The 22125-nt window shown below is 39.8% G+C and overlaps 1 protein-coding gene across 2 annotated transcripts in view; it reads left to right on the top strand.

Annotated features, from left to right (window-relative positions):
• wdfy3 (WD repeat and FYVE domain containing 3) overlaps positions 1 to 22125 on the top strand; it is a 583406-nt gene that overhangs the window by 288445 nt on the left and 272836 nt on the right. The window contains exons 11-15 of one of the 2 annotated variants that reach the window (XM_085963491.1): positions 885 to 1078; positions 1457 to 1914; positions 5458 to 5541; positions 16822 to 16999; positions 21017 to 21231. In XM_085963491.1, the coding sequence (XP_085819617.1) occupies positions 885 to 1078; positions 1457 to 1914; positions 5458 to 5541; positions 16822 to 16999; positions 21017 to 21231 (1129 nt within the window). The remainder of the gene's footprint in view (positions 1 to 884; positions 1079 to 1456; positions 1915 to 5457; positions 5542 to 16821; positions 17000 to 21016; positions 21232 to 22125) is intronic. The other variant, XM_085963501.1, reaches the window with a different exon arrangement.

Raw genomic sequence — 22125 nt, 5'->3', positions numbered from 1 at the left:
CAGCAATTCATTAGAACCAAAGCACAAGTAAAAGCTCCAAGCATCATCATAAAAATGTTTGGAATCCTTTTTTGGGAAGAATGAAGAGTCATATATCACTTTAGCCGCATTATTAAAAACAAGTAATGATATATTCCTAAACACAAAAAAAAAGGTAAATGCTTAAATCTAGATGCTGTATTTGAGTGTTACACTTTTATACAATGGGAATGAAATGGATATAATTTGGTTATATCTATAGTCAGTGCTTGGAGTGATAATGTATGTAAATATGTGGTTATTTGGAATTGGTTGTTAATATTCAAAATCATTTGATTTTGAAAAGGAATATTTTACAATTCACGTTGATGTATGTGCATCTTAAACTCAATTGTTAACGATACACTGTCTTCATGAAAGTATTTGGTAAATTTTTTTGTTTGCCAATGCAAAATGCAGCACCATAAATCAAGTTGAAATACATCTAATCAGTTGCACACCTCATCATGATATATGTGACACGCAGCTCTTCTGGCTCATATATCTTCCAACGAAGAAGGTTTGTCAAACATTTTACATGAAGATAGTGCTGCTTTAAAACACGGATGTTGAAGTGGTAGTTTGCATCACTGAATAACCTTCCACTTCTTTATTTTGAAAGAGATTTGTGTTTTTTGTTTCCTTCTCTCAGGTTTCCAACTCCACATGTCAAACCTCTGCCTAGAGGTTAGACACACAACGTAGTCCTAGGTGTACAAATATGCCATTTTGTAATTAGTTGATAGGAACTGCGCGTGATGTTCTTCGAAGTAAAAAAAAATGTTTGTGAGAAAATAATAACAATTGCAGTAGAAATAAGGGTGAAATAATTTAAAACCAATCTTTGTTCAACATCCTTTTTTAAGGTGTTTTCCGGGAGTTTGGAGGAGCACGATGTGTACATAACATAGTGAAGTATCCACAGTGTCGGGAACCTGCACTGATGATTATACAGCAGTTAGTTTTGTCGCCTAGTGGTGATGATGATATGGGTACTCTGTTAGGACTGATGCACACGGCCCCATCTACAGAATTGCAACTCAAAACTGATATTCTGACGGTAAGTATATTATATTCATATTTTAGCTCCTGTTTCCACTACTGTTCCTCCTTTTAAACTCTCTCCCAACTGCCTTAAAGCACAATAGCACCTTTTTCAGCCAGACTCTGGTTCAACTCTACATCTTATCAACCCAGGTAAAAACTGGCAACGGCAGACACATTTGAAAATCAGCCAAAGGTAGCATTCAGACTTGAGACTGCCTCAGGTGAGTATCCAGCACTGCATTTCTAGAACTAGAAGACTTCCCTGTATAATGAGGTCCAAGTAAATCTGTTTTATGAGCCCTAACCTGAATAATTTTGTTTCAATAGATCCTACTCAGTATTGTCAATGATCTACATTTTTATTTTGTTGAAATGCATATTGTCTCCATAGGCTCTCCTTACTGTGCTGAGAGAAAGTCACCGCACACGAACAGTGTTCCGAAAAGTTGGGGGATTTGTTTATGTCACGTCACTGTTGGTTGCCATGGAACAATCCTTGAGTTCTCAACCCAAAGAAGTGTGGGAAAAGGTGAACTCAAACCAAGTCTTTGAACTGGTGCATACTGTCATTTGTACGTTGACAGCAGCAATGCGTTATGAACCTGCTAATTCCCATTTCTTCAAAACTGAAATTCAGTATGAAAAACTTGCAGATGCTGTGCGTTTGCTTGGTTGCTTCTCAAATATTCGACAAATAGGTTCAACTACTGCCTGTCCTTCAAATACCCAACCATTTCAGAGAATACTTGAAGATGATGTTGCATTGTTGGAATCCATTTGTCCTACGCTGAAACACTGTAGTAAACTTTTTTGTTGCCTCTACAAAATGGCCACAGACTCTTTTGACAGGTAGGGTCTTCATCAATTTGGTCATTCTTACTTTAAAACTAAGTTTTCAATGTAAACTTTTCTTTTTAAAAAAAAATAACAATGTTCAAGAGAAAATGCATATGTTTCAGTATTGTTGGTTAAATTTTATTACATAGTAGATTGAATTGGAATATTTTGGTAATTTCCATGTTTTAAATTAAATTGTGGTATAAAGTTGAGTAAACTAAATATTAATTGATCTAATATTCTTTAGTAATTAAATCCCATTGGAGTAGTAGGATAATTGTTATATATTGAATTCTTGGAGTGAGTACCTAGTTAAAAGCAACTTAAATTTTATAATAATTCTTAAGATTGTGACCTCAATATGCGCACACACAATTGTGGTTTGCCTAACATGTATATGTGCCATGATGGGGCTAAATGTAAACATCATATGCCTTTGTTTAAAACTTCTGCATTTAGTCATCCCAAAATTTGTCTAGTGACTGTCGACAGTTTTTCCTTCCACCTTCTGGGTCTGTACTTGAGTCATTTGTAAAAGTTTTTTCTGAAACTGCACAATTTTATTTCTCGCATAATTTATTTGCTTTTCTGTATGGCTTTACCCTATAGACTGAATAACAATGAAAGGTTGACTGATTTACATTAGTGCCAAAAATATCTTTTCGGGAATCCATTGCTTTGGCCAAGGCAATGACGCATTGTGTTCCACATCTTGGAATCAAAACTTTTGGTGGGGAAAAAGGCTGCTTTCTTTGTAAGGGCTTTAGTTTGCAGATTTAAACTACTTGCATTTCCTGCGCAAGGCTTCTCCAAAGCATCATTGAGTGGTACTTTGTAAGGAGAACTGTCAAGGTCCTCTGTCACCTGTAGGGCTTAACCTCTGAACATGAGCAGCATAATTTAATTGTATTTGCTTACAGTGACTTATAATACAGTTAATATAATTTGTTTGCATCACAATGCAGTAAGCACACAGTGCAAAAGCTCGGTCATTCATTGAGGCTGTTTGTTTATCTTTGTTCTCTTTCTCTGAACAATAATGTGGAACCAGCAAACCACACCAATTTAGGGAAGGTGGTCATTTTTGCTGCTTTTAAATGTTTTGATTCTGCTTTTACATTCCTTAACAATTTAGAAGATTTTTAAATTTGGCACTCGGCTATGCCTAGACATGCACGCCCATAGCTGCACCCACAAGTACATACACGCCTCCACACATTTCTTTCTGGAACAATTACTCCTTTTGGAATCTGCCAAAGTATTTCTGTGAAAAGTCCAGGCATGGAAGAAAAGTAGATCAAGTTTAGAAATACTACACAAGGTATTCAGAACAGATGCATACCACTAGGGAAGTTGGGTAAGAAAGGAAGAGACTGATGTGGGAAACAGTGGAAGCAATGTAAGGAATTGGGGCAAAAGCTACAGGTAGCACGATGGACTGAGACAAATATAAAAACAAAATTAAGAAGCTGGTCAGGAGATTTGAAATAGAAAGTAGATAGCTAAAAATATTAAGAAGAAATATGAAGCATTTTATTCACAGCAAGCAGGTAAAAAAACAAATGATGGAGCCATTGAAAGATCTCAAAGATGACGTGATATCAAGTGACCAGTGGACAGTAAGTATACTGAAAGAAATTCTTCTTTCTTCAAAAAGAGAACATAGGTAGACTGTCCAGCATGGAAGTTGAATTTCTGGGGGCAGAGGCAGGTTGGCAGGCAGCAGATGTGAAATAGAAATTTCAGATTAGACAGTCACTTCTAGGATGAGGAAGGTAAAGGAAGACTAGACATCTGGTCCGGATAGACTCCATACAAGGGTATTTAAAGAAGTGGCTAGTGAAATTGGTCACATATTTGCCACTGTGTTTGGGGATTCATCAGAAATGGGAGGAATGCCCCAGGTTTGAAAAGTAGCTGACATAACATCAATCTTTGAAAAAGGGCGTAGAGATGACCCAGGAGTTACAGGCAAGTAAGCCTCATACCCATTGTGGATTAAATGTTAGGAGACATCCTGAGATAATGAAGCACATAGATATTGTAAGTGGGAATCAAGATGGGAGGGAGATCTTGCCTGATAAATTTACTGGAATTCTTTGAGGAAATGATGGACCTAGTTGATAATGTAAATTTTGTGGATGTGATGTATTTAGATTTTAGCATAGCTGTTGATACTGTGCCACATTAGCAATTAGTCCTCAAGGTAGGAAGACTTGGTCTAGGATGCAAGCTTCTAGGGTGGGTTGAAAATTGGCTGAACCAGAGAAAGCAAGGGTGTTTGTGAATGGAGCTGCGTTGATATGACGAAGAGTCAATGAGGAGTTGATGGTGCTTAGGGAATTAGTGTTTCTAAGCTGAGAGCGGAAACAAAGCTGACTGAGTTTGCAGAAGTAATCACGTTTTCAGTGGGGGGTCACACAAATAATAGGGAACAAGAAAACCAAATATGAATGGACCAGGATCGGGTGAGGTGGTGGGCAGATGAATGTCAAATGACATCTAATGTAGACAGTTGTAAGTCACAAATGATGGGAATATAAACAAAATGTTTCCAGGCTGCAGGGCATGACGCAGGAGAGGGACTTGGGAGTTATGGTGTATAATTCACTGAAACCAGCAGCACAGTATGCAGAAGCAAAACTGAAGTCAATGGGGGGTCAAAAGGAAACTGCTCTAGTAGCTGGACTTGCACCTAATGGAAGATGGTTTTTAGGCTAATCATCACAATCCCAGGACATCACTGCAGGAGTTCCTCAGTGAAGTATCACAAAACATACGTATAATCCTTGCTTTGGGAATTGGTCCAAATGTTTGTTTGGAAGACTCCGCTTGAAGGTGAAAGGAATTCTGCACTCCCAGTTTTCTGAAAAAAGGTCTTGAACACTCAAGCCCAATGTTGTGCATGCTTTTTACTGCCTATCGGCCAAATATGAGCTGGCAGTGGTTAGTGTGTTAATTTAGGAGTCAACAATGTTCAAATATGGAGATTTTAAAAGGATGCATGTCATGGTTTCAAGTGATTCCAGATAAGCATGTTTGGTAGGCAATGTCCAAGTTTGTGCGTGTTTGTATGTTTATGTGGACTTTTGATTTGAGACCAGAATTGCTACATTTAAAGAGGCAGTTTAAAAAAAAAAAAAAAAAAAACATTTTGGGCTGCATAGTTTTTAAAAAATAAAAAAAAATCTAAATTAAAATTCAAGCTGCCAAAATTTCTTGCTATATTTAAAACCAATAACAATAGAAAAAAGCTATATTAATATACGTTTAGTGTCGTAATGTATATTTCTTGTGAACTTTTGAGTACCATCGTAAATCTTGCTAACTTATCTAGAAACTTGTTTTTTTTCTTACCTTTGCACTTTTCTTCTGTTTCCATTGGTTTTTCACCCACCAGCTCTGGCTTTAAACTGCTACTCTTTGTGCTGCTTTGCATGTTGTTTCCTTAAACCCATTTGCGATCTTAGCAGTAACTGTACTAACAAGTTTTGTGCTTATTTCTTTTTCCTAACAATCCTTGTCCAATGGTGTTTGCTTTTTTTTTGTCTATAGTCTTGCTGAACAGGTTCCGCCTTGCTTGACACATGAGGCTTCCCTTCCTTCTCCTTGGGGTACTCCAGCTCTGTCCAGAAAAAGGTACTAGCCCAGTAGGAATAATTTAGCCTAGTTTTTCTAATACTGATACACCTCAAAATGTTCTCTACTGTTATAGTATAGCTTTCTTACTTAGATCTTTTTTTGTCAGTGGGTCAATGTTGAATGTATATCCTTCAATTTGTTTTTGAACTTTCTGCCTTGCTTTTTCCTATGCTGCTACCTTTCAGCTAGGAGGCCAAGATGATGTGGCCTGCAAGTTTCTTCATAGCTGCTCTATATTGGGTGATATTTGTGAGATGCTCTAGATTTTTATGTTAATATAATATGTCATCTGAGTAGTGAATGGGCACTTTGCTGCAAGGTGCCTGACTAGGTTTGGCCATGGACCCCACAAAACTTGGCCATTGAAGGATATTCAAGTTTGAATGTCAATTCAAGTAGGGATTCGAATCTTAGCCCTCAATATGTGCAACCTAGTGCTCTACCACTGGAGTATGTGACCTGCCCAGCTTAAGAACTTGTCTTAGTCATATTGTTCAAAATTGTGAACTCAGCTGGAAGAAAGATGATAAGTGATAGCAAAAGTTTCTGTACGTTCTAGAATGGCCGCTGAACAATATACAAGAGGATTGTACAAGCTGCGATAATCTTTGACCAAGTAGATTACATATGCTTTAGAAGTAAAGAAGCCTTTTGTATTATGTCTTAGATGAGTCCCATCTTCACGTTACAGATATTATGACCAATTGTCCTCTTGTGCCCCTGCCAGGCAGTTACAACCCCCGCTGAGACATGAGTGCACATAAATTTCTGGGCCAAGCAGTTTGTATTGCCTTGGTCCTCTCGCCAAGAAGCTCACCCCTGTTAGGGACCCGCGCTGGGAAAATGAATGGGAGCAGGGGGCATAGCTGCCGCTGTGTTCCTGACTGCCGGAATCAGGCCTGAGGATATACTTGTATTGGCAGAAAATTGTCTTGGCTGTTGCTACCATGGATCTTTGGGGTGCTCCATCTATTCCCCAGAGGTTGCCTGCCAGCACAAGTCTCACCATCTTTTTGGAGTGACCCTAAGATTGTGCACCCCAGAGTACACTCAGAAAAAAGTGAGGAGGGAAGGAGAAGAACACCCTCCTCACCTCATTTGCATGGCAATGCTGGGCCTGCCTCTACTATAGGCTAAGGCCCAGTTCTGGCCATCTTGGGCACCCTGAAAAATATCAGGGCAGCATTGTGGGAGTAGACACCTGATATGAAGGGGCTTTCTTTCCCATTTCCTGGGAAAAATGGAAAATCTACCCTTTTATTTATATCTGTGAGAAGTTTATTTATATCTGTGAGAAGTTTATTTAGCTATATAGCCATGTACAAAAGTATTGCATTGCTATGTATTTTTGAAAAATTACTTTGAGAGTTATATGATGCCCCTGTCTATCTGTAACTCAAAACTTACCACAATTGTAACACTTCCTCTAAAGGAGAAATCTGATAAAATGTTAGCAAATTTGAAACATTGACCCAGATTTTCCTGGGGATTTGCGTCAGTGTAATGGCGCATCTACGGCATAGCGACCCTCAAATGGCATAAAGCAAAGGTGAAATTATGGAGTAAGTGATTTATGGCAGTCCTTATTTTCCTGGCATTTTCACACCGCCTCACTGTTTCCCTCACTGAAAACAGTTAGAAAGCAATTATCATAGCTCCGACCCCATTAAAATCAGTTGCAATCACTATTTTCCTGTATTTAAGCCAGTTGTCACACTGCTACCACTTAGACATAAAAATAATGGCACTGATAATCTAGCAGCAGTGTGATTTATTGCTCTAAAATGGGGTTTAAACTCCCAGTTGTTAAAAATGTGTTACTTTTGCAAAGATTAACTACCTAGAATCTTTGAGTATTCACTTCCTGCACCTGGGATTTTCAGTTTTAATATTGCCATGCCTTATGTGCAAAGCCCATTCAATTTTAGATCCTTTTCATAATTTAAATGACCCCTTCTCTCTTTTCCCATAGTGCTCAACCTCAATAAAGCCTCCAACACAACAAACATATCTTTTTTAATAATTCTAATTTGCTTATTAATCACTATTGGTTTCAATCCGTTATAAGTACATGGGGTAAACATGTCATTATGTAAATGTTTGCTGTCTACAAAGACTTTCCATCTAAAGTCTCATAGAACTTTCCGTAAGTTAAAAATTCAAGGTTAGCTCGTTTTATGCCCTCATAAGCCACAAAAATAAAAATCAATAATAAATTATTAATTTATAGTGCAGCGACTTGGAGTAGCCTCAATTCATAGATCTTACACAGCAGTGAAACTGACAAAAATCTCGAAACTTGAAAAGGAACACTTGGGTTTAAAATAATTGTTGATTAAAGTTCATTTAAGAAGTTTCACTTCCATTCACTTCAACCTTCCCGTGACTGCGGGTGGTGAATGTGCCATCACATCAGCTCTTAGATTAGCGCTGAGTGTTTGACTTGCCACTATGCTCGCTGCAATGTATTCTCATTAGAAAATCAGCAAAGTTTGAAACAAGTTAGTAATGGCGAGATCAGTACACTAGATGGGATTTACAGTGTACGTTGCCAAACTCGCCAATGTTGGAAAATCTAGGCCCTCAACTTGAAAGGAAGTTTAAGAAATAAGGAGGTCGTGTGCTGCATAAACACCGGCATGGACCTGTTGGGCCGAATGGCCTGTTTCTGTGCTGTAAATACATTGTAATACTTCGTAATGTTCTGTAGCGGGGCTTCTCAATTGGGTAGGAGATGCTGGGTAGGAGATGAAATGTATTTATTATAATTCATTATCAGGCTTTGTGCAGGCTTTTACCTGCAATGAGAATGCTCAAACTAAGGTCACAGGAATAGGCCATTTAGCCCCTCGAGCCTGTTCTGCATTTCAGTGAGGTCATGGCTGATCTGTACCCTAACTCCATCCACCTGCCTTGGCTCCATAGCCCTTAATACCTTTGGTGAGCAAAGATCTCTCGATCTCGATTATTAATTGAACTAGCATTTACTGCTTTTTGTGGAAGTGTGTTCCACACTTGTACCATACATTGCGTGAAAAAATGTTTCCTAACTTCTCTTCTGAATAGCCTGGCTCTGATTTTAAGATTACGTCCCCTCATCCTAGACTCCCCCGCCAGCAGAAAAAATGTCTCTCTCTTTACCCTATCAATTCCTTTCAAAATCCTGAAAACCTGAATTAAATCGCCCCTTAACCTTCTATAGTGCAGGGAATACAAGCCTAGTTTATGTAATCTCTCCTTATAATCTAACCCTTGGAGCCCTGATAACATTCTGGTGAATCTACACTGCACTCCTTCCAAGGCCACTAAGCTGCGGTGCCCAGAACTGTAGAGTACTCCAGATCTGGTCTAACCAGAACTTTGTAAAGCTGTTCCAAAACTGCCTCCTTTTTACTTTCTAGCCCTCTAGTTATAAAGGCTAACAATCCATTAGCCTTTTTGATTATTTTTTGTATCTGACTACTACATTTTAGTGATCTGTATACATGGACCCCTAAATCTCTTTAGACCTCCACTGTTCCTAGATTTTCAACATTTAAAAAATACTCTGATCTATCTTTTTTTGGTGAAAAATGGATGAATCACACTTGCCTGTGTTGAAATTCATCTGCCACAGTTTTGCCCACTCACTTAATCTATCACTGTCTCTTTCTAATTTTATGCACTAGTCTACACTACTTACTTATGCCACCAATCTTCCATCGGCAAACTTGGATACGTGGCTCTCTATTGTGTTATCTAAGTCATTAATAAATATTGTCAATAGTTGTGGTCCCAGCACAGATCCTTGTGGGACACCACCAGTCGCTTCCTTCCAATTCAAGTACATACCCATTATCCCTACTCTCTGTCTTCTACCGCCTAAATAATCTCGTAACCAGGTCAATAATTTGCCTTCAATTCCATGAGCTTTACTTTTAGCTAATAGTTTCTTATATGGAACCTTATTGAATGCCTTCTTGAAGTCCATATAAACTACATCCATAGACATTTCCCTGTCTAATACCTACTTACTTCCTTAAAAAAATTCCATTAGGTCCGTTAGACATGACCTACACTTTACAAATCCATGTTAGCTCTCTAATCAGCTCAAATTTCTCTTAAGTGCTCAGTCACTCTGCCCTAAATTATAAATTCCAATAACTTCCCCACATCCAATGTTAGATTAACAGGTCTATAACTTCCTGGTTTCTCTCTCTTTTGCCTTTCTTAATAATGGAGTTACATTAGCAATTTTCCAATGTTAAGGGGCAATTCTGAATCAAGAGAGCTTTGGAAGATTTTGGCTAAAGCATCTGAAATTTCCTCACCTATTTCCTTTAAAACCCTGGGCTGGAAACTATTAGATCCTGGGGATTTGTCAACTTCAGTGCCTTTATTTTTTCTAATACTGTTTTCTTGCTTACCTTAACTTTAGTGAGTTCTAGTCCTTGATTCATTATTAGTTTCCCTGGAATGTCAGGAATATTATCCTCTTCCTCTTCTGTGAAGATTGACACTAAGTAATTACTCAACATGTCTGCTATTTTCTTAATTTAATTTGCAATATTGCCTGCATCTTTTTAAATGGCCCACATTACCCTTGACTACTCTTTCTATAATATAATTGTAAAAACTTTTTGTTTTAATCTTGAAATCTCTTGCAAGTTTCTTTTTGTATTCCCTTTTTGCTGCTCTTTGTCTTTTTTGTCTTCCTTTGATCTTTATATATCTCCAGGCACTCTGGACCTACACTATTCTTTGCACTTTTGTATGCTCTTTCTTTTAGTTTTATGTTATCTCTCGCCTCTTTGTCAACCATGGCTGTTTTCTTTGGTAAGTAGAACTCTTGTCCCTTGTGGGGATATATTGATCCTGTATTAAGCTAAATTCTTTTTTGAGCACCTCCCACTGTTCATCTGTAGTTTTACCCGAAAACAGATTTGACCAGTTTGCTGTCATCAGTCTCTCTCTCATCCCGTTGAAGTTAGTCTTACCAAAATCTGTAATCTTAGTAACTGTGTTGCATTTCTCCTATTTAAAACTAACATTGAATTTGAACATATTATAAACAGTTAGATAAATGTTCTCTTACTGTTAACTAAGTTATTAACTAAGTCTGGCTCATTACTAAATCTAGTATGGGCTGCTGTTGATTCTAAAAGATATTGCTCCAGAAAAAAGCTTGAATGCACTCAAGAATTTCGTTATCCTTCTGACTTGAGCTACTCTGCTCTTCCCAATCTATATGAAAGTTAAAGTCTCCCATCAAAACAATTCTGTTTTTGCTACAAACCTAATCTCTGAATTAATACATTCTGCCACTTCATTGCTGCTATCAGGAGGCCTGTAGACATAAGAACATAACAACATAAGAAATGGGAGCAGGGGTAGGCCATTTGACCCTTCAAGCCTGCTCTGCCATTCAGTAAGACCATGGCTGATCTTCGATCTCAACTCCACCTTCCTGCACTATCCCCATATCCTTTGGTTCCCTTCGCATCCAAACATTTATCAATCTCTGTCTTGGATATACTCAATGACTGAGCATCCACAGCTATCTGGGGTAGAGAATTCCAAAGATTCACAACCCTTTGAGTGAGTGAATAAATTTCTCCTCATCTCAGTCCTAAATAGCCAACCCCTTATTCGGAGACTGTGACCCCTAGTTCTAGACTCCCCAGCCAGTGCAAACATCCTCCCTGCATCTACCCTGTCAAGCCCCTTAAGAATTTTATATGTTTCAATGAGATCACCTCTCATTCTTCTAAACTCTGGGTAATGTATAGGCCCAGTCTACTCAACCTCTCCTCATAGGACAATCCCGCCTCCCCCCCCCCATCCCAGGAGTCAGTCTAGTGAACCTTCATTGCACTCTCTCTAAGGCAAGTACATCCTTTGGTAAGGAGACCAAAACTGTACACTGTACTCCAGGTGTGGTCTCACCAAGGCCACAAATAATTGCAGTAAGACTTCTTTACTCTTATATTCCAAGCTTTTGTAATAAAGGCTAACATACCATTTGCTTTCCTAATTGCTTGCTGTATCTGCATGTTAACTTTCATTGATTTGTGTACAAGGACACCCAGGACCCTCTGAACACCAACATTTCCCAATTTCTCACTCTTTAAAAAATAATTTGTTTTCCTATTCTTACTACCAAAGTGGATAACCTCACATTTCTCCACATTATATTCCATCTGCCATGTTCTTGCCCACTCACTTAACCTGCCTATATCACTTTGCAGCCTACCCACAACTTACATTCCCACCTAGCTTTGTATAGTACGAAAACTTGGATACATTGCACTCAGTCCCCTCATCTAAGTCATTAAGATTATAGATTGCAAATAGCTGAGGCCCAAGCACTAATCCTTACGGTACCCCACTAGTTACAGCCTGCCGAACCGAAAATGACCATTTTATTCCTACTCTCTGTTTTCCGTCCGTTAACCAATCCCATGAGCCCTAATTTTATGTAATATCCTCTTGTGTGGCACCTTATTAAATGCTTTTTGAAAATCCAAATACACTGCATCCACAGGTTCCCCCTTATCTACCCTGCTAGTTACAAATAATTCTAACAGATTTGTCAAACACGATTTCCCTTTCATAAAAGCGTGTTGACTCTGCCCAATCATCATATGATTTTCTAAGTGCCCGTTACCATGTCCCTAATAATAGATTCCAGCATTTTCCCTACTACTGATATCAGGCTAACTGGTCTATAGTTCTGTTTTCTCTCTCCCTCCTTTCTTGAGTATTGGGCTTACATTTGCTACCTTCCAATCCACTATCTCTATAGCTACCTCTTTTAAAACCTGAGGATCTAGGCCATCAGGTCCAGAGGGTTTGTTGGCTTTTAGTCCCATTAATTTCTCCAGTACTATTTCTTTACTAATACTGATTTCTTTAAGTTCCTCATTCTCACTAAACCCTTGGTTCCCCACTATTTCCGGTATGGTTTTTTGTGTCGCTTTCCGTGAAGACTGATAAAGTATTTGTTTAATGTCTCTGGCATTTCCTTATTCCCCATTATAATTTCTCCTGTCTCTGCCTGTAAGACAACTCCTATTACAGTTTTATGTCCTCTCTTATTTCTCAATTCTAACCATAAAGAGTCTCTGCTGATTGCTTTCCCCTACCTATATCCTTTCTTACTAATGTTATAATAGTATCTTTAATCAATAAGGCTACACTCCTCCTCTTCCAATTTCCTTATCCTTTCTAAAGTCCTTATATCTTGGAATATTTAACTCTCAATCATGACCAGCTTGCAGCCATGTCTCAGGCATGACCAACAGGTCATACCCGCTAAACTGTATTTGAGCCTCTAATTCACTCAATTTATTCCATATACTCTGTACATTCATATATAAAACTTTTATTTGGGCAAGAGTCCCTAACCTGTCCTTTTGCCCTGATGCTGTCTTTCTCACACCATTTAACTTAAAACGTTTCTTATTTGTCACTCCTGCTGTAGCTACTTTAGTTATTTTACTATTCCCTTCACCTGGAGTATCTATATCACTTTGTGACATGAACTCCACGTGATATCAAGAAACGGCTGAGCGCACTGGATACAGCAAAGGCTATGGGCCCCGACAACATCCCAGCTGTCGTGCTGAAGACTTGTGCTCCAGAACTAGCTGCGCCTCTAGCCAAGCTGTTCCAGTACAGCTACAACACTGGCATCTATCCGACAATGTGGAAAACTGCCCAGGTATGTCCTGTCCACAAAAAGCAGGACAAATCCAACCCGGCCAATTACTGCCCCATCAGTCTACTCTCAATCATCAGCAAAGTGATGGAAGGTGTCATCGACAGTGCTATCAAGCTGCACTTACTCACTAATAACCTGCTCACTGATGCCCAGTTTGGGTTCCGCCAAGACCACTCTGCTCCCGGCCTCATTACAGCCTTGGTCCAAACATGAATTCCAGAGGGGAGGTGAGAGTGATTGCCCTTAACATCAGGGCAGCATTTGACAGAGTGTGGCATCAAGGAGTCCTAGTAAAACTGAATTCAATGGGAATTGGGGGAAAACGCTCCACTGGCTGGAGTCATACCTAGCACAAAGGAAGATGGTTGTGGTGGTTGAAGGTCAATCATCACAGACCCAGGACATCGCTGCAGGAGTTCCTCAGGGCAGTGTCCTAGGCCCAACCATCTTCAGCTGCTTCATCAATGACCTTCCCTCCAACATAAGGTCAGAAATGGGGATGTTCGCTGATGACTGCACAGTGTTCAGCACCATTCACAACTTGTCAGATAATGAAGCAGTCCAAGACCTGAACGATGTTCAGGCTTGGGCTGATAAGTGGCAGGTAACATTCGCGCCACAGAAGTGCCAGGCAATGACAATCTCCAACAAGTGAGAGTCTAACCACCTCCCCATGACATTCAACGGCATTGCTATCGCTGAGTCCCCCACCATCAACATCTTGGGGGCCACCATTGACCAGAAACTTAACTGGACCAGCCACACACATACTGTGGCAACAAGAGCAGGTCAGAGGCTAGGTATTCTGCGGCGAGTGTCACAGCTCCTGACTCCCCAAAGCCTTTCCACCATCTACAAGGCACAAGTAGGGAGTGTGATGGAATACTCTCCACTTGCCTGGATGAGTGCAGCTCCAACAACATTCAGAAGCTCGACACCATCCAGGACAAAGCAGCCTGCTTAATTGGCACCCCATCCACCACCTTAAACATTCACTCCCTCCACCACCGGTGTACCGTGGCTGCAGTGTGTACCATCTACAAGATGCACTGCAGCAACTCGCCAAGGCTTCTTCAGCAGCACCTCCCAAACCCGTGACCTCTTCCACCTAGAAGGACAAGGGCAGCAGGCGCATGGGAACACCACCACCTCCAAGTCACACATCATATTGACTTAGAAATATATCGTCGATCCTTCATCGTCGCTGGGTCAAAATCCTGGAACTCCCTACCTAACAGCACTGTGGGAGTACCTTCACCACACAGACTGCAGCGGTTTAAGGCGGCTCACCACCACCTTCTCAAGGGCAATTGGGGATGAGCAATACATGCTGGTCTTGCCAGCGATGCCCACATCCCATAAACGAATAAAAAAAAAAAAACTGATCTTATCCCTGTTTAAAAAATCTTTAAAGTATCATTTTTACTATTGTTTCTGACTGAGCACTTTTTTCCCCCTCCCCTCAACACTTATTAGTTTAAAGTCCTTTTTATCACCCTATTTATCCTTTCTGCTAAGACCTTGGTCCCAGCCCAGTTCAGGTGTAGCCTGTCCCAATGGTACAGCTCCTTCCTGTCCCAGTGCTGGTGCCGATGTCCCATCAAATGGAACCCCTCCTTCTCACACTACTCGTTTAGTCACATGTTCACCTTCCTGATCTGTCTGTCGATATGCCAATTAGCATTTGGCTCAGATAATAATCCTGAGATTACCATCCTTGAGGTCCTGCTTTTTAATTTAGCTCCAAATTCCTGATACTCCCTCAATAGGACCTCCTCCCTTTTCTTCTCTATGTCATTTGTCCCGACATGGACCATGACAGCTGAATCTTGCCCCTCCCTTTGCAATTTCCTTTCCGGCTGCATTGAGATATCCCTTACCCTGGCACCAGGTAGGCAATACATACTTCGGGACACTTGATCGTGACTGCAGAGGATGCTATCTATCCCCTAATTATTGAATCCACTATAACTATCATATTTCTATTCTGCTTCTCCCTCTTTTGGACAGCCCTATGCTCCACCGATGCCTAGGTCAGAATTGAGGCTGTCCTCCCTGCATTCTTTCCTGTTATCCTCATAGGTATCAAGCACATTGTACTTGTTGGATAGGACCAGTTTCTGTGGGACCTCCTCCTCTATCTTGCCTCGGTTCCACCTAGCCTCCTGACTGACGGTCACACTCTCCCCTTCCAGCACCTGTGCTTTCCTCTGAGGTGTGACTACTCTGGAGAAAACTATCCATAAATTCCTCCCCCTCCCTTATGTGTCAGAGTGTCTCTAACTCGCATTCCAACTCCAGGACTCTGAGCTGGAGTGTCTCAAGGCAAAGACTTTTCCTGCAGATGTTGCAATCGGGACCATCTCATTGTCTACAAATTCCCACATATCACAGTCCCAATACATAGCCTGCATCATACAGGGCTCACTCACTAATTCATCCCCAATCTTTTAGGCAGCTCCAGGGTTCCCTTTTTTCTTCCTACTTCCACCTACGTTCACAGGATGGAATGCCTGACATTTCAAGAGCTTACATCTGGAACTTAAGAATGACAATAATTAAAGTAATTTTCTCCTTTTCAAGAAAAAAATACCAAAGGGGAAAGATGTACATCTTATTTTATACCTTGAAATAGAAATGTTTATTATATTTTATGGAAAATTGTATTCTGTGAAGGACACATGGTACTCAATGAATTAATTCGATGGAGTCTGTATCTTGGAGCTGATCGGTTGAAGGGCCCTCCTCTGTTTTGATAGATTGGAATTGAGAAGAATTGGGCATACCTGGTGCTATAATGTTGATATATTCAGATTGGCAGTTAAAAACCCCACAGATCTCATTGGCACCATTAATCCTGAGAGAAATAAGTGGATCCAGACATTTCAAAATGAGAAGCATATGTGTTTATGAATATTCTAATCTTTTGCACCTCAATTTGAAGCCTCTGAATATTGATAAATCATAAGCCATTAAAACATTTAAAGATAGCTTTCTTTCTAACAGTTGTCCAAGATGTTCATCTAAAAATATAGACAGTAATGACCTAATAGTATGGGAGCTAGGTAATGAATTGTTTTTCGTGGTTAATATATAGATGTATTAAAATGCATTTCTACTTGTTTGCTGAATAATATCTCTGAAATATTTAAAGGTCCATTGTCTTCTGAAAATTAAACCTGTAAAGTAGATGGATATACTGTTGCCACTCTTTTTTGAAGAATTGAAACCATGCATTCTGCAAATAGAAGCTGCCCTCTAATTACCTCACTGTTTATAATCTTTGAAAATAGCGCTGTTAGAAAGAATGTGGCAAGATACAGTTGCCACGCAACAATTTTTTCTTCGGGGTAGGGAGGATATTTGAAGAAAAAGGCTAGGGTGTTGACTTCAGAATGATTTAAATATAAAGTTGTAGAAATATGTAAATGAGCATATTTATACTGTATTAATGAATATGTGCACTAAATTATAGACAATGTGATTTTTGGGGTGGTTTTATTTTGTTTCTGTTTACACTAAAGCGATTACAGAATGAATGCAGGGTGATGCATATGATTTTATTTCTTTTGTAGGCCAGGCTATCACACCGTTTCAACGCCTCCTATGTTCCCAAGCAAATCGGTCACAGAAGTGAAGCTACACAACGCACTGACTTCCTTGCATTCTTCTGATCCAGTCATAATACATCCAGGAGCTGTGCTTGCAACGTTGGACCTTTTGGCCTCAGTCAACTCTAATGAACAATTTGAGGTATGTGATTGGTGAAAATTCTGATATTTCAATAATAGTTTGATTTTTGAATTCTCTGACTAGTTTAGCTGTGCTACGGTTATATATACACATGTAATCTTGTTCTTAAGATTCAGCTAAACTAAGATGGGGGAAAATCAAAAGAAAATCATTGAAATAAAATGCAATCCCATTTCCCTACTTTTGCCCAATGCCCCTTAATGTTTTTTCCTCAAAGTCTTTATCTAATTTCCTCTTAAATTTTCTGATTGACTTGCCTTCAATAGCCACTTATGGTAATGCATTCCTATGCTTGAGAAAAAAATCTTCTAAGCACTGCCTTTACACTTGTAGTGCTAATAGTAAATTATGACAGCTTGGGGGTTATCTTCAACTTCTGCCTGAAATAGATGTGAAGTGGGTGCACCAGCTGCGCCGCCCACCTGAAGCCAGTGTCAGGAGGCCTGAATCTTGTGGCAGTTATGATCAGTGGCAGCGCAGAATAATATATTTACCTAAAATGCATTTAACTTTTAATCTTTTTGCCAAATGATGTACAATATAGGATGATAAGTCACATAACTATTTGTTGAATGGCATCACCATTTATTGTAGTAATTTCATTATACAGTAGAAAATTGATTAGGATTTACCATTTTCATTTCCCCCTTCTCTGATTTTTGTCCCCTCTCGCCGCCTTATAAAGACAATGATTAGTCCCATAGGTGCTGACAATATGATCAAGGGATCCCAACCAAAACCAATCCCGTGCTCATTCTACATGCAAATGTACACACTTTACTGTAGTGACCACTGAATAACCAGATTAATTTCTTCCATTCTCCCCACCACCCTCCAGGCCAGTGACATTGAATTCAACGATGGCCTCTCCTTTGCTTCCCTGGCTGAGAACAACTAAATCAACACAGACCAGGGTTACAGAGCTTGCCACCTTCCTAGTCTGTTTGGTTCAGTACTGCACCAAATAGCGCTTTTATGCAGTAAATCAGGGGATCCCTGACACATTTTTCGATTGGTTTTTGTGATCCACTTGTAGTAGAAATGGAAAGTAGCAGAGCTACTGTAATTTCTGGGCATCAGAAAGTCAAGTACTTTTCATCACCAGCTGCCTGTTTCTCATTTGTGACCTGCATTTGAGGCTAATAAGAACTCAAGTAGTATGTTATCTAAATATCACCTGTGCAATCCATATCTGAAAGCGCTAGCCAAACAAGTGATCTAAAAATGCAAATTAATGTCATCCAGCCATTTTTTTCACACTATGAAACACATTTGAATGATGTATTCTATGGGTATGGAAAATGTTACATGATGCATAACCCACTTGATACCTCTACTTGTTTTTTTAATGTTCAATGGACTTCTGATCAGCTACCTTGTGTGGATAGGATTATTTTGCATAAAGTGCACTTCCAGTCTCTTGGGGATAAAATAAAAAATCCTTAAGGAAAGTAACTTTATTAAATATAGTTCATTCTATGTTGATGGGCTGTAGGGCAATTTCACTACAGGGTGGTAAATTCAAATTAAACTAATTGCATAGAATCAGTACATGCACAGAAACATTACTAAAGTTTGCCACCTGCTGGATTATAAAAAAAATATTTTATTGACTTTTGGGATCATCCCAAAGTATGGTACCTTTCAAAGTCGATTTAATTGCAAATTATGACTTTTGCAAAAAATAATTATAGTACGCACACAACTTTGCACACCCACTCCTTGCTGGCAGTGATGTTAAGGGAAACTGTCCCATGGTATAAATGGGGTAGATTCCACAGCATTGGCAGCCAAGATGATTACAGAACCACTTCAAGTGGAAGAATTTCCATAATAAAAATGTGACATTTAATAAACTTATTGCTAAACAAATTGGATAGTGGATGGAGTGTATCCTTTTCTGTTTCTCCCTTTAGCAATTGATCTCCAGCATTAAACACTTGCTGGTTTTTCAAAAAGCTTATGGCGACAAGAGATACGTCATGTAAATGTGATGACTAACACAGCTTAGTTAAAATGGCTGGTATAAAATGCCCCTCAAAACATTTCAGATTAGAAAGCTCCTTGATTCGAGTGATATAACTGATGGTTAATTCCTGCTCGTCCATGCCATCAGTACATGCAGTGATTTGAGAGTATAAAAGACCTGACAGTTGTTTAACAACTTGAAGATTCACTGCCCCCTTTTTTTCTGTATTCTTTTTAGATCCACTACATTGGATGCAATTGTTTGATTGAGGGGGCAAGTCAGCCCTCCTTAGTCTCTGTGTTCCCCATGAAACATTTTTTGTATGAGTGGTGCAGATTGACTCCCCCCGAGATCACTGCGTAGGGAATAATTGAGGAAAGAAAGAACTGCCATTTATATAGCGCCTTTCACAGCCTCAGGAAAGTCTTGGGCTTTACAGCTAATTAAGTATTTTTGAAGTGTCGTCACTGTTATAATGTACGGCAGCTAATTTGTGCGCAGCAAGATCCCACAAACAGCAATGAGATACAGGACCAGATAATCTGTTCAGTAAAAACACAAAAACTGCAGATGCTGCTGGAAATCTGAAATAAAAACAGAAAATGCTGGAAATACTCAGCAGGTCAGGCAGCATCTGTGGAGAGAGAAACAGTGTTAACGTTTCAGGTCGATGACCTTTCGTCAGAACGGGAATAAGTTAGCGATGTAACCGGTTTTAAGCAAGTACAGAGGCAGGAAAAGGGGAGGAGAGGAAAGAACAAAAGGGAAGGTCTGTGATAGGGTGGAAGGCAGGAGTGATTAAATGTCAAAAGGGATGTTGGTGCAAGGCGATAGGAGATGGTAATGGGACAAGTAAAGAAACAAAAGACGGGTCTAAATGAGGTGTAAATGGGATTGGCAGAATTATCAGCAACAGCTGCCATCTTTAAAAATGGGGGCAGAGGTTATGATCTGAAATTGTTGAACTCAATGGAGGCTGTAAAGTGCCTAATAGAAAGATGAGGTGCTGTTCCTCGAGCTTACATTGAGCTTCATTGGAACAGTGTAGGAGGCTGAGGTCAGAGTGGGAGTGGAGCGGAGAATTAAAATGACAGGCGACCGGAAGCTCTGGGTCACGCCGGCACACTGAACAGAGGTGTTCTGCAAAGCAATCACCCAATCTGTATTTGGTCTCCCCAATGTAGAGGAGACCATATCATGAGCCTCTGTTTAGTAATGTTGGTTGAGGGGTAACTATTGGGCCAGGACAGTGGGAGAACTGCCCTCATCATCTTTAAATGGTGCCACGGCATCTTTTACGTCCACCTGAAAGAGCAGAGTGTTTAATGTCTTACTCAAAAGATGACGCCACCGATTAAAGCCCAAGTCCAGCATTCTGTAGTGCAGCATAGTTTTACATGTAGCGTTGGCCTTTGGTTATCTTATATTTATTTCTTTCTAAATAAGGTCTTAATGTAAATCCTGGTCAATTTACATTGAATTCTATAGTGGCTTTTGCTCACAAAACACAGAAGTTTAAGCTGCTATTTTGACAAAATTAAAAATATTCTGTTATAGAAATGTCCTGTTACAAATGTAAAATTAAAAAAATTGTTAAATATCAGCATTTACAAAACGTACCAGAGGTTAAGAAATAGTTAAAGGAAATGTTATGACTGAACTCTGTACTGAAAGAGTTTACTTATCATCGTTAAAAGTAGGTACACCAGTAATATGAAGATGTTATAAATATTAAGAAAATTATAATTCCTGTTGAAAATTATTCCAATGTTATAAAAATATAACGTGGTGAGGAGGGGGAGCTAATACAGCTGGACCTGATCCTGTCTTTACTGGGACCACTGGTTAGTCATCACAACCAGGGATTTTTGCTGACTAGTCCGATGTACAGTGGGTTCAATTGTAACTCCTCCACCTTGACTGATAGTTAAACAGTTCAAACCATGGATTAATCCACCTTGTTCTATAGCAAAATTGCACTATGGTAAGGAGCTGAGTTGGTTTATTTGTAACCTGTATTTTAAATACCTCTTTCCTGTCTTTCTTAGCATGCATTAGATCTTCAGCTTGCAGTGGCTAATATCTTGCAGTCACTCATCCATTCAGAGAGAAATCAGCAAGTGATGTGTGAAGCAGGACTTCATGCACGGCTTCTACAGAGGTGTAGTTCTGCTCTGTCCGATGAAGACCATCCTCTACACCCACCACTCCAAAGGATGTTTGAGAGATTGGCTTCCCAGTCATTAGAACCAATGGTCCTTAGGTAGGATCTATACATACTGTACTTGTAAACATGCTAATTAATCTAGGATGTTTAAGTGGTTGATGTCCATTGTGAACCTGTCACAGTAATGTCAGAAAAGTTTGATTTGATGTTATAAACAATCTTATGTCAAATGTTCTCCACATTCAGACAGTAGCCATCTGGTGGTTTAGCAACAACCTTTAACTTCCAGCAGCTGTGTCTTTTTCTGAGTGCCAGGCAGTGACTAGTGGGGTACCGCAGGGATCGGTCCTTGGACCCCAGCTATTAACAATATATATTAATGATCTGGACAAGGGAACTAGATGTAATATCTCCAAGTTTGCAGACGACACAAAGCTGGGTGGACGTGTGTGCTGTGAGGAGGATGCCAAGAAACTCCAGGATGATTTGGACAGGTTGGGTGATTGGGCAGAAGTATGGCAGATGCAATATAATGTGGATAAATGCGAGGTTATCCACTTTGGTGTCAAAAACAGGAAGGCAGATTATTATCTGAACGGCAATAGATTGGGAGAAGGGGAAGTGCAACGAGACTTGGATGTCCTTGTGCACCAGTCGCTGAAGGTAAGCATGCACGTGCAGCAGGCGGTTAAGAAGGCAAATGGTATGTTGGCCTTCGTAGCGAGAGGGTTTGAGTACAGGAACAAGGATGTCTTGCTGCAGTTGTACAGGGCCTTGGTGAGACCACATCTTGAGTATTGTGTGCAGTTTTGGTCGCCTTATCTGAGGAAGGATGTTCTTGCCATGGAAGGAGTTCAGCGAAGATTCACCAGGCTGATACCTGGGATGGCAGGAATGACATATGAGGAGAGATTGGGTCGATTGGGCTTATACTCGCTGGAGTTCAGAAGATTGAGCAGGGATCTCATTGAAACTTATAAAATTCTGACA

The sequence above is a fragment of the Somniosus microcephalus genome, chromosome 2 (genome assembly GCF_052327205.1).
Source record: "Somniosus microcephalus isolate GS21.2 chromosome 2, FLI_Smic_1.0, whole genome shotgun sequence".
In the NCBI taxonomy this organism is placed as follows: domain Eukaryota; kingdom Metazoa; phylum Chordata; class Chondrichthyes; order Squaliformes; family Somniosidae; genus Somniosus; species Somniosus microcephalus.
This window is presented reverse-complemented; position numbering and strand designations above follow the sequence as displayed.